This window comes from Neovison vison, chromosome 7 (genome assembly GCF_020171115.1).
Source record: "Neovison vison isolate M4711 chromosome 7, ASM_NN_V1, whole genome shotgun sequence".
Classification (NCBI taxonomy): Eukaryota; Metazoa; Chordata; class Mammalia; order Carnivora; family Mustelidae; genus Neogale; species Neogale vison.
Genome location: NC_058097.1, coordinates 100,643,717 through 100,658,440, shown reverse-complemented (window position 1 = coordinate 100,658,440; position 14,724 = coordinate 100,643,717). Strand labels below are relative to the sequence as shown.

Here is a 14,724-nt window from a genome sequence, read left to right as displayed (position 1 = left end):
TATATAATCCGCATCTATGTTACTTACAGTAAATGTCATTTTCTGGTATATTCTGTTTCTACTCTGAAACAATTGAAATGATACACTTGCTGAAGCACTTAATGGCCACAGAAACTAGTCATTGCTTAATGTTAGTTAAGGCAAAGAAATAATAATCATTTCTCAGTTCTTGGTTGTTCTAGGACCAAGATATTCTGTTGCTCCTCAATAAAGTGCCTGTTTCCAAGCTTAATAGTTGAATCAAGTAAAAGTTGACAATGAGGGTTTTCTTTTCTTTTTCTTTTTTTAAACAATTAGTTATTTATTTATTTGACAGACAGAGATCACAAGGAGGCAGATAGGCAGAGAGAGAGAGGGGAGGAAGCAGGCTCCCCGCCGAGCAGAGAGCCCAATGTGGGGCTCCATCCCAGGATCCTGGGATCATGACCTGAGCCGAAGCTAGAGGCTTAACTCACTGAACCACCCAAGCACCCCACAATGAGGGTTTTCAAAATAAAAAAATCTTACGTAGTTTGTATAGTCACTGTCTATATGATAGTTTTTCTATAGGGTTTACCTTAAGACACATGTCCCTGTGGTATTACACACACTAGCCACGTAGCAAGGATGCAATAAATACTTATTTGACTGAAGGGAACTGACCATCACCAACCACACCATTCCTAACAACCTGACTTGATATTTTGTTTCAGCACTTTGGTGACACGTTGGGATACGACATCATATTCAAATATGTTTGATCCTTGGAAGAAATAGTAGTGTCCTAAAAATGAAAACAAATCGAGTTGTTTAATCCTTCACTTGCATTTCTTTAAAAGAAAAAGAAAACACAGATCTGTGCTTTTATGGGTTATCTATAGGAGACCGAATGTTACAGAGCATCTATACTAGACATTTGAGAATGTAGATGCTGGGGACCTGTGCGGGGGGCTGCTCCGGATATCTGGTTATGGCCCTCATTTCACCAAAAAATACCTTCATTAATGTCATTGAGACGATAGTTTCATCTTAAAACTGACTCTGAAGATGTGATTTTGAAAAGCCGCACTCCAGGTGCAGAACTCACCTGGGAGGGAGGAAATTGGGTGTGGTGGGGCACAGAGGGGTCTTGATGGAGGAGTAAGAAAGACATGGTCGGGGGGGTAAGAAACCTAAACGCCTCGGCCCAGCTGACCATTCGCTTCGGCTGACTTTGCCTAAAGATATTCCCAGACACAGACACCAACAGACTCAAGTGTTTCATATCCCACCCGGAGGCCTAGACCACGAGGGCCCATGCAGGGTGGGAGGGGATGCGAGGAAGGTCAAAGATGCGAGCCGTAAAGAAGAACACGAGCCCAGCTTGCCTGAGTCTTGCCACTCGCCCGCCTGCATACGCCGCCCGCCCTGATGCTATCAGACGCTCCAGAAACTCCGGCGCTCAGGGGCCAACAATCACGCGCTCCCACACGCTAACCCACACTAGAAACCAAGGGTTTGCGCTGTGTTACTCAACCTTCAGCCCACCTGTGCTAAATCAAACAGGCTCTGAATTTTCCCTCTGCAGCCCTACAGAGAACCGCAGGGTCCTGCTCTTTTCCTGCTTGAATCCCTGTTCTCTGACCTTGAAGTCTTTATCATCATCCGTGTTTTAAAAAGGGATTTTCAGTATCTTCATGGCTTCCCTATCTACTTACTGTTGTAATAGTAGACGGCATCGATTGTGGGTCCAAGTCCCGGAAAGTAGTCGGTTATCAATTTGGGATAACCAGGGTCCATGAGTCGTCTCCTCTCATTGTACCTGAGCGAGGAAATCATCAGTAAGGCCTCCATTTGAAAAACATCTCGTGGTGAAGAGCTCGGCATTTCCTGACACGAACCACCAAACCCACCCAGTCTCTCTTCAGACGCCACAAAACCCACCCAGTCTCTCTTCAGAGGCCTCTCTGCACCGATAAGAAAACCAAGGACCGAATTAGCTCACTGACTGATTCCAAGTCCCTACAGGTCAGACCCTAACGGTCCCGACTTCTGGTCAGGAACTTTCCCCAGCCCACACAACGCCTCTGCCAGGGCCTGGTCCTGCTTTAGGAAGTCTGATGGTCCCATTCCCTGCAGGTGAGGACCTTGCAGGATCCACTGCCCCTCAAAGATGGTCTCCTCATTTGTCTCCTTGGGTCCAGCGGTTATAAAAAGGAACCTGGAAAGCCACACCCCCTGGACGGACTGTGTGAACACTGTGTCTCGTCCGTCTGTGCCCCTGCTCCCCAGTGTGCTTCCTGCTGTGACTCACGACGTGACATTTTATTGAAAGTGCCATCTCAAACCAGAATCCCGAAGTGCAGGGAACAGAACTAGGATGACAACAGCTAGTCGGGATCTGTGTCCTCTTCATCCCTCCTAGGAAGGGGGAGGTTCCTCGGGAGTTCACAGAAAGACTACCTACCGAACACCCCATTCCCTGCCAGTTTCAGGAATGTTAGGAGTCACGTTACCAGTCATTAAAGCTCACCTCCAGTACTGGTTACCTACAAAGAAGTAGGTCTTATAGAGAAGTGGGTTAAAAACAGCTGCATCAATTTTTTTCACAAAGTCAGGAAAGCCCAAAGAATGTATGCTCCTGGGATAGCGCGGCTGTGCTCTCAAATTGCTAATTAACCAGTACTTATCATCTGTGAAGAGAAGGAGAGAAGATCGGCTGGGCGCACACCGAAAGAATAACAGAAACACTGACTCAGTCCGGGCGACACCGCTCTTCACCGCAGCTCCGTGCTCGCCAACGTGCTTTGTCTCCTACGGTTCTGTAGCTTTTCCGCAAGGGTTATGATCTTACATTCGACAAACTTCTCTTGAAATTTTTACACATTACTTAGGTATTTAAGCTCTTTTTAGCTCATAGTTCAGACTCACCATGAATTAAGTCTGGAGTGTTTCTTTCTATGTTTATAAAAATTAGTAGCATTTCCTTCATTTATTCTCTTCCTTGAATATTGCAAGTAGCAAACTCAGTAGACTCCGTAGCAAACAAAACATTAGAGTTACCTTTAAAAAGAAAAACTTGATTTCTGGGTCCAACTTCATAAGCAGCTTGAATGCCAGATGGTAAGGTCGGCCACAGAGAAGAAATGAAACTAATGTTGCTCATTGGACTCTCAGGGTACCTCCACCAGAAGAATCTGATGAAAGACATTTAACACATGTTAAAAATCACGACAGACTCAAGAAGCATGACATGGTCACTGGGAAGGACCTGTGAAATGACTTAATGGTTTTTTTCCCCCAATATCCTCACGTTCTGTTCCAGGATGTCTTGATAGCAGCACCACAAGGAATGGATCTCAATTAATTCTTTTATAATAACAATAATGTTAACAGTGGCTAACTGAACATAATAAAAAAAACACAAAAAGTAATAACAATAATTTAATGGCCAAGTCACCTTGTGAAAATCCCCTGATATTTGAAAACAAGGGATATAGGTTTTAGTCTGCACCCACAATTCCCTTACCAGTTTTGTAATCTAAAAGAACCTATTTATCCCAAATGTCTCAGTTTTTGAATATCAAGAATGAAGAATAATGAGACTAGAGATCAATGACAAGAAGAAAACTGGAAAAAAAAAACCTCTATAAATGTAGAGACTGAATAATGTTCTACTAAACAACCAATGAAGAAATCAAAAAAGAAATAAAAAAATACCTTGGGGCAAATGAAAGTGAAAACACAATGTTCTGAAATCTTGGGGATGCAGCAAAAAAGTTCTAAAAGGAAAGTTCATATTGATGCAGGGCTACCTCAAAAAACAAGAGAAATTTCAGATAAATAATATTTATTTTAAAAAGATTTTAACTACCTATTTGACAGGGAAAGAGAGAGAGAAAGAGCTTAAGCAGAGGGAGAGGTAGAAGGAGAGGGAGAAGCAGGATCCCTGCTCAATCCCAGGACCCTAGGATCACGACCCTAGGATCTGACTGAGCCACACAGGTGTCCCTAAAATAAATAATCTAACCCTACACCTGAGGGAACTAGAAAAAGAACAAACAAAGGCCAAAGTTAGTTATAAGAAGGAAATAATAACGTTTGGAGTAGAAATAAATGAAATAAAGACTAAAAACATTTTCAAGATCAATGAAACTAAGGCTTATTCTTTCAAAAGGATAAATAGAATTGGTAAGCCTTTATGCAGACTCAAGAAAAAAGATAGAGGACTCAAGTAAATTCAGAAATGGAAGAGCAGTTACAACTGATTCCACAGAAATACAAAAGATCATAAAAGACTACTATTAACAATTATATGTGAACAAACTGGGCAACCAAAAAATGGATATAAATTCCCAGAAATATACAATTTTCCAAGACTGAATCAGAAAGAAATAGAAAATTTGAATAGACCCATTACTAAAATGGAATTGAATCAGTAATCGAAAACTACCAACAATCAAAAATTCAGAAGCAAGCAGTTTCACAGGTGAATTCTACCAAATAATTAAAGAAGACTTAAAATACTCCAAACTATTCAAAAGAAGAAGAAGAAGAAGAAGAAGAAGAAGAAGAAAGATTGTTCCCAAACTCCTTGCACAAGACCACCACTACCCTGATACCAAAGCCAGACAAAGATACTGCCAAAAAAACCCCACAAAATTACAGGCCAACATCCCGGATGGACATGAATGCAAAAATACTCAGCAAAATATTAGCAAATCAAACTCAACAACACATCAAAAGGGTCATATACTACTACCAAGTGGGATTCATTCCAGGGATGCAAGGATGGTTCAATATTCACAAATCATTGCAATGTACCATGTTAACAAAATGGGGAATAAAAATCATGATAATTTTAATAGGTGCAGAAACAGAATTTGACAAAATTTTTTATCCCTCCATGACAAAAACTCTCAACAAAATGGTCACAGAGGGACCACACTTCAACATAATGAAGGCCATGTATGGCAGACCCACAGCTAAGCTCATACTCAGTGGTGAACAGCGGAGTTTTCCCTGTTAGACCAAGAGCAAGACAAGGAGTCCACTCTTGCCCGTTTTAGGCAAGTGCAGCAGTAGGAGTGCTCGCCCCAGAAGCTCGGCGAGGAAGGTAAGACGTGTGAGAGCTGGAAAGGAAGCGCTGACATGGCCGTTCTTGCAGATGATGGGGCACCAGCATCAGAAAACCCTCAAGACGCCACCGAAAAACTAGCAGAACTAATAAGCGAGCTAACTCAGTAAAGATGCGGGATATAAAATCAACATTCAAAATCTGTTGCATTTCTATATGTTAATAACAAACTATCAGAAGAAATTAATGAAATAATTCCATTTATAACTGCATCAAAACGAATGAAATACCTAGGAATGAATTTTACCACAGAGGTGAAAGATCGGGACTTTGAAAACTATAAGACACCGATGAAAGAAACTGAAAAGGACACAAACAAATGGACATACGTACACCACGCTCACTGACTGTGAGAAGCAATATCGTTAGAATGTCCGCACTATCCAAAGTGATTTACAGATCCAGTGCAACCCTATCCAATACCAATAGGATTTCTCACAGAACTAGAACAAAGGGTCCTAAAATCTGTATGGAACCACAAAAGATCCCAAATAGCCAAAGCGATCTTGAGAAAGAACAGAGCTGGAGGTAACATGCTCCCAGATTTCAGGCTACACAACCCAGCTAAACTGATCAGAACACGATGGTATCAGCAGAACAACAGCCACACCAATCAACAGAACAGAGTAAGGAACCCAGAAATAAACCCACACTTATATGGTCAATTAATTTATGACAGAGGAGCCGAGAACAGGGTAAAGACAGTCTCGCCAACAAATGGTGCTGGGAACACTGGACAGCCACATGCAGGGGAATGAAACTGGACCAGCTCCTCACACCGCACACAAAGACTCCAGACGGACAGAAGATTTAAATGCAGAAACTGGAAACCATCACACTTCTAGAAGAAAACAGAGGCCATGAGATCTGTGACATTGGCTTTAGAAATTTCTTTTTTCTTCTTTTTCTTTCTTTCTTTCTTTTTTTTGGGGGGGGGTTTCTTTTCTTTTTTTAAAAAATTAATTTATTTATTTTCAGAAAAACAGTATTCATTATTTTTTCACCACACCCAGTGCTCCATGCAAGCCGTGCCCTCTATTATACCCACCACCTGGTACCCCAACCTCCCACCCCCCTGCCACTTCAAATCCCTCAGATTGTTTTTCTGAAAAACAATCTTTTTTTTTTTTGATCCATCCCCTCAGCAAGGACAACAAAAGCAAAAATAAACAAGTGGGACTACATCAAACTAAAAAGCTTTTGTACTTTTGTACAGCAAAGGAAATCATCAACACTATGAGAAGGTAAACAACCTAATAGGAGAGGGTATTTATTTGCAAGAGACATACCCAAAATATATAAGGAACTCAACTCAATGTTTTTTTGTTTTTAAATTAAGCAATCTGATTTCTAAAAATCAACAAACTGCATGGATATCCTTCCAGAGAAGATGTGCAGACGGCCAACGGGTACATGCAAAGATGCTCAAAACCACAGTGAGACGTCGCCTGACACCTGTCAGAGGTCTAGGGTCAGAGAAGAAAGAGCGATGCGGAGAGAAGGAAACCCTGTGCCCTCGGGGGGAAGGCAAACTGGCGCGGCCACTGTGGAAAACAGTCCGGAGGTTCCTCAAAAACTTAACTATAGAAACACCGTACGATCCAACAATTCCACTTGCAGGCACTTATCCAGAGCAAACAAACCCTAATTAGGAAAGACAGAGGCAGCCCCACGCTCACAGCAATGGCGGAGATATGGAAGCGACGTAAATTCCACCGGCGGCTGAACGGCTGAGGAAGATGCCGCCCGCGGAGGAGGGTCAGCCGTACAGAAGAGTGAAATCCTGCCGTCAGCGGCAGCGTGGCTGGACCCAGAGCACATGCTAAATGAAATACGTCGGACAGAGAAACGTCACACGGTTTCTCTTAAATGTGGAATCTAAACAAAACAAAACAAAACACATGAACAAACAAAACAGAAACAGACTCACAAGAATGAAGCGATGGTTGCCCGTGGGGAGGGGTTGGGAGGGGCAGACCCCAGGGCTGTAGTAAGACACGGGCATGAAATGCACAGCTCAGGGAACAGAGTCAGCGATGCTGTAACAACGCCATACGGTGAGCAGGAAACCAGACCACTTTGCAACACATACACGATCACCCAACTACCGTGTTGCGCGCCTGACATGAACACAACAGAGCATGCCGGTTACTCTTCAGTCTAAGAAATGGAGACTACTGTCCCACCGACCAAATTCTAAATTCTCCACACCCCACGCCTCCAATCTCCACTGCAATCTGTGCTGTATTTATCCTGGAATTCCCTTCTCCGTAATCAAGAGTCAGGACTTTTCAACTGGTGCTGTCCCGATTTTAGTCCTAGACGTAACCATTTTGACTGTGAGTCAAGGGGTCTGGCTTCACGTCCTACCTAGTCTTTCCTCACCCCAGATTCCTTCTGCCAATCCATTTTTCACCCGTCAGTCTTCTCGCTAAACAAAGTATGATCACACCACTCTCTCCCTTCAAAGCCGCGAGGCTGGCTACTTCCTACAGAACTGAGTCCATGTCCCTCCTCAACTGTCCTCTACATCCTTGTCCATCATTTTGCGCCATTCTCTGACAGAACGTCCTAACAATCCAAGGACAGAGCCTTTAATGTTGGTCAGATATGAAGATGTTTTTACCTGTCTTTAAAGAAAAAGATTTTATTTCCCACTGTAGTGACAGCATCAAAACTCAAGCTGGGGTTGCAGGTGGGTGTTTGTCTACCGTCAGGATCTGATGAGGGTTGGCGCCTTTCTGGACGTCCTGAAAATACATTTCAAGGAGCATTAGGGGGAAAAAAATCTGCATTTTAGCTACTAAAAGGAAGAGCTATTCTTCCTAAAACATTATCTTCCTGGATGAAAAAATGGATAAAAATCTATATATGTGTCCTCTGACATTCATAGGAAGCAGACAATAAGATCTTTCCACCTTGGTTTTCCTGTTCCAGGCCGATCATTTGTCTGCGTGCCTTCTCCAAAGATGGCACTGTGGTGGATGGAAAGATCTAACCTGAGGCCCAAGACTCAGATTCTGTTCCTCCCATGGGCGTGAGCACAGGAGGTCTCCTGTGCTTTTCCACAAAACTCAGGTGACGCGCGGGCTACCTCCCTCACAAGGTTTTCATGGGGCTCCAGACAGAAGACAGAGAGGTGAACCTTTTATGCAAATGCAGATACTATGACATTATTCACAAGAGTGTCTTTGTAAGGCAAAATGGTAAAAAAAAGTCAACTCACCATAGAGAGACTGAATACCACGTATGTCATCAGCAGCGAGGCGAAAGGTGTTGGGGTCAACGTAACTGTAAGTCGGGAACATGATGGCGTTTCGGTCATTGGAATGGCTAAGACCCAAGGAGTGGCCGAGCTCATGAACGGCAACGAGGAACAAGTTTGTGCCTGAGAGGAAACCAACCAGAAGGGGAGGAAGAGCCGTGAATATGTCTGCGTCCGAGGACAATGACACAGCTGCTCTCTGGCATGAGGAGAAGGGACACATTTGGGAAGATTTGACTCATCTCCTTTCCCTCTGACCCAAGGCTTTTTGATGTCGGCACAGCTAAAGTGTAGGCCAGATCATTCCTTGTGCTTATGGCTGTCCTGTGTGTCACACGTGTTTAGAAAACTCTGGGCTCAACACGTAAATTCAAGTAGTAAATCCCTTCCAGTTTGGACAACCCAAAATGTCTCCACATGTGTCAAATGTCCCAACCTATTACAATTTGACCTAAACCTGGATTTCTCCTATTTTCAATCCCACAAGGCTTTGCACAAAAGACCACCATCAGCCCTGATCTCAGATCATGGGTTTCTGCATGTGCTCTGTTTCCTTCTAGATTGTGCGCTCTTCTGGGTTGGGACTGTCCTCTTTGTCTCTGTATCCACACGCTCCTCCGTCACCCAACGCGGTGACAGCAGCCACTGAGGGAACTGTTCACTTAATTACTGGGTCAAAATTAGGCTGAGAGTGGGCACTCGAAGTTACAATTTTCATAAATAATTTAGCTTTTTGAAAGGACAAAACTGCGCCAGATAAAAACAAGGCAACATGGACAGGTGGGAAGTACACCCTGGGTCAAAATAAGTGAACCAGGAAATGTGTGCTCTGCCCCAGCTTTACCACGAGCTGGCTGCTAACCATCTCCTGCTCTGAATTTCCTCTTTGTGTAAAGATCTGTACTATGTTATTTTTCCTAAAATCCTTTAGAATTCTAAAACATTTCATGAGGTTAACCAACCCAAGTCCATTGAATCAGATGAAAAGATTATACACCCAAAGTAACCTTGGATGAAATGCAAGCAAATTTAACCTGATCAATGAGGCTTTGAAGCTCAACGAGGACCTAATTCTGCATCAGTTGTCTTTTAACAATATAAAACTCCTCTTCTCAATCAAGAATTTGATAAACCTTGGGTCATGGGTCAGACTAAAACAAGGAGCCTTTCTGGTCTATGGAAACAGCTCCATCTGGGGCGATTTCAGCCAGGGAGAGGGGATCTCCACAGAGCCCATTCTTGAAGACTTTCTCGCCATTTACTTTCCATATGAGTCAGCCATATAATCTAGAATTTCCGCTAGAAACATCAGGAAGGTTTGTGATGGGAGGGTGAGAATTTTCCAGTAGAAGGTGATTCCTCCAAACAGGGGAGGCTGGTTACCCCTCTCCCCAAAATGTCGGAGAGGGCTGGTTAATTACAGTGTCCTCTGCAAATACACACAAGGCATCATCAAACAATCACTGGGAGTTCTGTAATTCCTATCCCGGAACCTCGGAAGACCATGTAACCATACAACTTGGTGTTTTGATACAGGGATTTCTAAATTTTCTACAATGTAACTCCATCTTTCTGTGTCACTATAAATCAAAGAAATGGTCGGCATATAATGGACCACGCAGATGACCGCCTACCCTAAGAGGTCTGCTACACCCAGCATCTGCATCTGTGTTGGCTCAAGTTGATGGACTGCCCCCGCCAAAAACTGACGGCCTCAATCAGTTTTTACCTTTCTAAACTGTGGCTTTTAAGGTTCCTGAGTTCACACAAAGGAACTAGCTATGTCTCAGATTCTTAAAACTGATCTTTAGATAATCTAGTCCAATATCCTCAATTTATAGAGGATGAAATTGAGACAGAGTGTTACATTTTACTTAGTGACACGATTACAGTCAGAATGAGTTTTCCACCCTATAATAATTTCTCAGAATGAAGCCTTTCAAAATTGGGAGATAATTTAGAATTTGTAAAGGGCGTGTCACGTGTGGTTTTGCTTTTTTTCTGTTTTGTTTTGTTTTTGTGTCTTCTGCTTACCTCTGTAGCTTTTAGTCCAGATTTCAGCCTCATCAAAATGTGCGTCTCCCCCAATCCCCAGTCCAGGACCGAAAGCATGGGCTATGACCCCACCTCTGCCATCAAAAGGGCTGTAGTCTCCATGAGCTTTTGGAAAGGAAAGAAAATTAGTCCTTCTTTACAGGCTCTATGTCATGCTGATGACACAGATGAAATAAGTCCACATTCTTTACCTCCAGATGCAAAAAGTATCATAATGTCTGCCTCTCCTGAATTAATCTTTCTGAATTTCAGGGGGGTCACGTCACTCCACACTTGAAAAGCTTTCTGGATGGCAAAGTCGACATCTGCAGGCCGCATGTCAGGAGTGTAATTATTGATTCTTTACCAGCAGAACAAAGAGAGAGAGAGAGAGAAATCATGTGTTAATTCTGTCTCATTGTGACACTTCATTTTTGCCTGCACTGGTGGAGAAAGAATCGTTTTGCAAATTGATAGTCCAGGTAACAAAATCCTGCATCATTAGCTACAGAAACGTGTATCCCTGGACAGCTTCTTCCTTAACCAAAATCTAACTGGAGTTCTTCTCATTCGTGATTGATGGGTTTTCTTTCTGCAGGACTGACGTTCACGGAAGCGTATGCCTTTTACCCTCACTTCCCGGCCTCTTCATTTCTCTGTCTTTCCTGTCCTGTAAAATGTTCTCTTGTCTCTTGTTTATTATAGATCTAGCTTCATTCTCCTTTTATTTGCAACCTTCCTACTGTGCTCTGGACTGACAAACAACTCCTCCTTGAGTGGACAATCCCCCTTCCAGAAAGAATGAATTTTCACACAGGGCAGTGCGGACAACAGGAGGCTTCTTATCTACCTCCCGACTGAGGGCTTTATCGAAACGGTTCAGGTTTCTGGAGGTGGGACCTAAGGGAAGGCAGAGAAGCATACAGCTACCATGTTACCTGTAGGTAATTAAACGTTTCCTCCACACTGGTCTCCCCGGCATCGTCCTGAAATGATGGACGTCGGGAACTCCGCATCGGGGCATGTGCATCATGTCCAGGGTAGATGGGTCCAGTTTTCCAGTCACTTTCAGTCCCAAGAACTGTTGCATTTCCTGAATTTTATCCTCCATGAAGTCCCTGCTGACTTTCATTTTTGTCGTTGGAAGTGTGTCCATCACGAGGCCATAAAAGTTTTCCAGGTACCACTGGAAAAAATACATTGAGTTGGACATTGTCACGCATGCAGGGGCTTCTGAAGGGGCTCAGCGTAGCTGACGCAGCTGCACTTTGGTGCTTCTGAAACAGGCTCCAGACAATTCATCATCATGAGAAAAAATCTGAGTTCTCGGTGCTGTCATGGTGAGTCAGAGACTGTCAGCAGCACTGGTCGCTGGAAGGCCCTGGAAACACCGTACGTGTCTATCTCTTTGAACTCGCTTCTATTCTTTAAAATCTGTTCCGGCAGCTGGCCCATCACAGCATCAGGTAAGCAGCAAAACCTTTACTGTCAGGGTACACAAACTATTGATTTAAGTTGGGATGAAATTTTCCTGCTTAAAAATCCAAAGCTCAACGCAATGGGCAACTATGGCAAATGCAAAGTTAAAAGAATCTTAGAGAACGGGAAGATCATCTGGACTCATGTAATTAGGGAAATGAAACAAATGGAAAAAAACCCCTATTTTTAAAACAGGCTCATGAAGAAATATCTGGGATGCCAGAAAGTAAAAATGTTCTTGAATCATCGTGGCAGGCTGCAGTGGTTACATAATCAAGCCGTTGCTCAAATCTCAGATCATTAAATGGCATTAAATGATTATTATAAAATACTGAGCAGAGGTTGAACTCTAATTTAACTCTCCTTGGCCAAACCTATCTAGTAAAAGCTTTTTAGTAAAAGGAACAAATTCATCCACCAATTTTATAACACTGTTTCCAATACTTTCTTACATTCATCTTTGCCAAAGAAAAATACAGTGTTGAAGCCTCCTAAGCCAGTTTTCAACTAGTACTTTTCAAGATAGAACTGGTCAAATGCCATAATTTTAAAAAAAAATGTTTATTTATTTGAGAGAGAGAGAGATTGTGTGTGTGTGTGTGTGTGTGTGTGTGTGTGTGGAGAGAGAGAGAGAGAGTGAGAGCAAAAGTGGGGGGAGAGGGAGAAGCAGGTGCCCCAAGCAGGAAGCCCAAGCCCAACTCAGGACTCCACCTCAGGACCCTGAGATCATGACCTGAGCCAAAGGCAGATGCTTCACTGACTGAGCCACCCAGGTGCCCTCAGTGCAACAAGTTTAGAGATCAACCAGGCTGGATCAACACTTGAACGTCAGAACTTACCTGAGCATATGCTTCAGAGCTGGAAGCGTTAGCCGATGGAGCTGTTCCGGAAGCAGAGACCTAGGAGACAGGGTCAATGGGAGAGTTTCAGACCCTCCTCTCCAACTTTTCTCGTTGGCAGAGTGCTTCAGTGCTAAAAGCAAGTCGTCTCCTAAACTAGTTTTCAAGTAGTACTTTCCAAGATAAAACAAGTTCATGCAATACGTTTTGAAGACAAAAATCAGGCTCAATACTTACTTGAGCCCACAGCCCACCATCTTCTTTAGAGCCTGCAGACTTGGTCAGAGGAACCGTCCCCGAAGCAGTGACCAGCACGGTCAACACCAACAGAAGAAACTTCATTCTGTGCTTGTGAATGGCTCAACCCCGCTTACCCGGTTCCTTCTCAGCACAAAGTTCCCCAAATGCCCCGACTTATATAGCCCTTAGGCCGTGTTCTGTGAATATGAAATCCTTCAAGTGACTCACGGTTGATATCATCCCTTGACTTACCTCAAAAACACGGAAACACAATCACATATCCTTTTCTGAAAGGACCAACAATGGGTCACTTCGCACCATACTCAAAACTCGGACAACTCTGATATATTCCCCCACAAATAAGCCCACCAAAACAATGTCTCAGGAGAAACACTGCACACCTGAAATGTTACGATAACTTACAGATGTAGGTTTAGAAAGTTCAGCATCTGAATTTTTACTGTAATTATTTTCTTATACTTTCTATAGGTGATGGGCTTTTAAAGGAACAAAAGGTAAAACGTCAGATGAATAAAACCCTTTTGCTGGAATAGAAGAATCCTCTCCAAGGTGAATCTAACTCCTTCTCGGCCTGGCTTCCTCTGGCCTTGGCCCGGTTGCTGGGTTCACTCAGGATCTGCCCATGAGTCGGTAGAGAAGCCTCAGAGACTGCAATAGTGGAGAATCCAGGCAGAAACTATGCAGGCAGCCGTGGGAGCCAGGGGGCTGCCTCCCTGTTCTGTGCGGATGGGCTGGAGGCGGAGGAGCCCCGGAGTGGTGGGTTACGATTCAGTCACGGCTGTGGCCCTCCTCCCCGGCCCAGGAACCGCGGGCTGCTCCCCGCCTTTCCCCGAGGCAGGTGCTCCAGGCAGCCCAGGGGCACCGGCAGCAGCATGGTGGCTGACTTCCCACCTGCAGCTTGGCCCTGGTCAGGTTCTGCGGTTTGACCCCTAGGACCTTTAGATATCTCATTTGAAAATGAGGGTAATGATCTTGGCCTCCTTAAGCTTTTGCGATGATGAGAAGAGAGGGCGTGTTATGAACGTGAGTGTGTTCTGCACACGCTCGTGGATATTCACTTCCTTCCTCTGGGCCTGAAAGGACACCGAGACTGTACAATCCCGGAGGGGACGGTCATGTAGAGGTGTTGTTAAGGGAATTCTGTCAGACACCGATCTTGACTCAAGAACCGTGAGAGGATCATGGTGGTTTGGCTAGGAAGCTGGAGAAGACGGGATTGATCAGAAAGTCAGGGAGGGCCAGGTCCTCCGCCAGCAGGAAAGGTGCTCCCTGAGGGCGGGCTCCATCCGCCTTGACCACCCTATTTCTGAGCCAAAAACTGCCGTGACGTTGGTAGGCGCTCGAGAAATACGCACGGATGACGTTTGTTGGAGAAGAAGGCCTAGCGCTGGTCAGTAGTAAGCTTTCTTTGTGGGAGGGCTTGCTGCACAGAAGACGTGCTCCGAAACCACACCGAAAGCAGCCAAGAACCGGTCTCACTCCTAGCAGGAACCGGTCTGGTTCAGGGAAGACTTTCAGGAAGTCTAGAAAGTGTCGGATGTCAGATACAAGGCAAAAGCTGCCCAAGATACAAAGGAAGGGGGAAAACGTCCTCCCTGGTAGGTGTCTAAAAAAACCAGAAACAAAACTATACCCCAGTTTTAAGCCACAGGTCTTGGCTTACCAAATACCCCCACGTGGGCTGAGAATGAGGGAGGAGGACGACTCGCACAGCCAGAGAGCACCGCATCGTGAGGGCTATGCGCTTAGGT

At 44.2% G+C, this 14,724-nt stretch overlaps 1 protein-coding gene across 1 annotated transcript; it reads right to left on the bottom strand.

The window, feature by feature from the left end:
• Nucleotides 1-431: 431 nt before the first annotated feature.
• On the bottom strand, nt 432-13,128 carry MMP12 (matrix metallopeptidase 12). Its single transcript, XM_044260604.1, has 11 exons — nt 12,950-13,128; nt 12,713-12,772; nt 11,333-11,580; nt 10,607-10,755; nt 10,395-10,520; nt 8,322-8,483; nt 7,722-7,845; nt 3,022-3,155; nt 2,492-2,651; nt 1,677-1,780; nt 432-763 (listed from the first exon to the last, which is right to left on the bottom strand). The coding sequence occupies exons 1-11, from the start codon at nt 13,052-13,054 to the stop codon at nt 663-665; spliced, it is 1,473 nt and encodes a 490-aa protein (XP_044116539.1). The 5' UTR covers nt 13,055-13,128; the 3' UTR covers nt 432-662.
• Nucleotides 13,129-14,724: the final 1,596 nt, after the last annotated feature.